Source organism: Gossypium raimondii, chromosome 8, assembly GCF_025698545.1.
Source record: "Gossypium raimondii isolate GPD5lz chromosome 8, ASM2569854v1, whole genome shotgun sequence".
NCBI classification, from domain to species: Eukaryota; Viridiplantae; Streptophyta; class Magnoliopsida; order Malvales; family Malvaceae; genus Gossypium; species Gossypium raimondii.
Window position 1 is genome coordinate 23,455,159 of NC_068572.1, and position 2,151 is coordinate 23,457,309.

General features: G+C 40.3%; 1 protein-coding gene across 1 annotated transcript; it reads right to left on the minus strand.

Annotated features, from left to right (window-relative positions):
- Positions 1 to 954: 954 nt before the first annotated feature.
- Positions 955 to 1,733, minus strand: LOC128043013 (uncharacterized). The gene is made up of 2 exons (XM_052634805.1): positions 1,544 to 1,733; positions 955 to 1,487 (listed from the first exon to the last, which is right to left on the minus strand). The coding sequence occupies exons 1-2, from the start codon at positions 1,731 to 1,733 to the stop codon at positions 955 to 957; spliced, it is 723 nt and encodes a 240-aa protein (XP_052490765.1).
- Between the last annotated feature and the right edge of the window lie 418 nt (positions 1,734 to 2,151).

Genomic DNA, 2,151 nt, shown 5'->3' on the forward strand with positions numbered 1-2,151 from the left:
TTAGGGCCCTGAGTTCAATACACTCTTGGATCTCATGACCCTCTTCATCATAGAACTCACAGTAGTCTATTGCTTCTTCGGGTCTCTCCCCTAAATCCTCTGTGATTAATTCTCCCTCTACCATTTTCTTTCAAACCCATCTCAGTGGGGTTTTAACTTCGGTTACATCCATCTTGGTTCTTTTCTCTCCACTCTCGATTATCGTGTTTACCCCTTTATCAGAATGACTGGGTAACAGATTTTCTACACATTAGGTCCCGATAGATCATCAAACTTCACAATGCCCATCTTGATGAACCTTTCAATTAACTTTTTAAAAGCGGTGCAGTTCTCGATTGAGTGTCTTATAATTTCCGTGTGGTACTCGCATTAAGCATTCACGTCATACCATTTTGGGAATGGAGGTTACATAGGTTTCAAGTAGAAAGTGGATACCACATGTGCATCGAATAAATTTTGATACAACTCCCTATATGTCATCGAGATAGGCATGAACTGGAGTCTTTCTGCGTTCGGCCTTAGATTAGATTCTTGCCTTGGGGGGCCCTGATGACTAGTAGTTACCGTTCTTGGCTGGCTTATAGTGGTTAGCTTTGAATAAATCTTGTTATACATACTCGCATTATTCACCTCATTTTCCTTCTTCATTGGGGCTAATCTTTTTGCATTTTCCCCTACGACTATTTTCCCTCACCTTATTGCGTTTTCTATCATCTATCCAGACAATACTATATCTGAGAAGCTCTTAGTAGTGCTTCCCAACATATGGTTAATGAACAGAGCATTCAAAGTATTAATGAAAAGCATGGTTGTTTCCTTCTTCAGAAGAGGTGGTTGGACTTGCGTCGCTACCTCTCTCCAACTTTGGGCATATTGCCTGAAGCTCTCACTTGGCTTCTTTTTCATATTTTGCAATGTGATTCTGTCGAGTGTCATGTCCTTCATATGACTATACTATTTCATAAAAGCCTGTGGCAAATCCTTCCATGAATTGATTTTGGCACGGCTCAGTTGGTTGTACCCTTCGGCTGCAGACCCGATCAGATTGTCTTGGAAGCAATGAATTAATAACTGATCATTATTAACGTATCCTGTCATCCTTCGACAGAATATCATAATGTGAGCTTCAGGGCAGTTATTTCCATTATACTTTTCAAACTCTAGAGTTTTGAACTTTGGTGGGAGCACTAGATCTAGGACCAAGCTCAAGTCCTTAGTATCAATTCCACAATGGTAATCGGTGTTCTCCATTACTTTAAATTTTTCTTCTAGCCATCTACACCGGTCCTCAAGTTGTTTTGGTAGATCTACATTCGCATTCTCCATTTCTGCTATATCATCAAGATCAGGGACAACGGGATTAGTTGGATTATCCCCTAGATTAGAGCCTGGGCCCGTTGGGTAGTTTATCGGTACCGAGGTGCTGATCTGATATTGTTGGGTCTGATAGTAACGGGTACCCCTTGTGGGTACGCCTCCAATTGGGTCTGGACATTTATCAGGGTAAAACCTAGCGGATAGGTAGGGTTTTTATTATCATCACCCGAGTTAATGGCGATACTCTTCCCTCCAGCCAGAAATTGCGTCAATTGGCTTATCATACTCCTTTGGGATTCCAGTATCTGATCCCTCATCTCTTGTTGTACTTTCGTTAACTGTTCTTGCAGTTGCGCTTGCAACTGGTCATGCATCTCTTTTTGAATATGTTCTAGCCTTTCTAATCTTTGGTCCATTACTTTGGTTTTGGCGCGAGTACTATAACGATGTTCGATTGGTTGACTCTTGTTAGTTTCCAGATTAACTGAAATAATTTCATTTAATTAGGGTCTTTTGTGAAATTTAATGCATATGATGCAATGTAATGCAAATGCATGAAATGAATGCAAAAAGAGGTATTGACTTTGATTCAATTCTATTAGAACAACTTTACTAGAAAACAAATTTCTTTACATAAAACGGATTACATATACGACTTTACCCTAATGCTCAAAGCCTTAACCTTCCTAAGAAGCCAAGCTAACTCTTGACCCCGATCTGATTCTGATTCATACTTCAAGCTTAGCACATCAACCTGAACTGCTAAGGTTTGCAAATGATCAGCCACCTCTCGTATTTAAGCCACAGCTTCACCCATGATATGGTCTCTATCCC

What these genes read in the sequence shown, in the direction of transcription:
- LOC128043013 (XM_052634805.1), bottom strand. Translation starts at nt 1,733, where the DNA reads ATGGACCAAAGATTAGAAAGGCTAGAACATATTCAAAAAGAGATGCAT. An exon ending in GAGTATCGCCATTAACTCGG is followed by an intron (nt 1,488 to 1,543) that starts GTGATGATAATA and finishes ATAAATGTCCAG; the next exon opens with ACCCAATTGGAGGCGTACCC.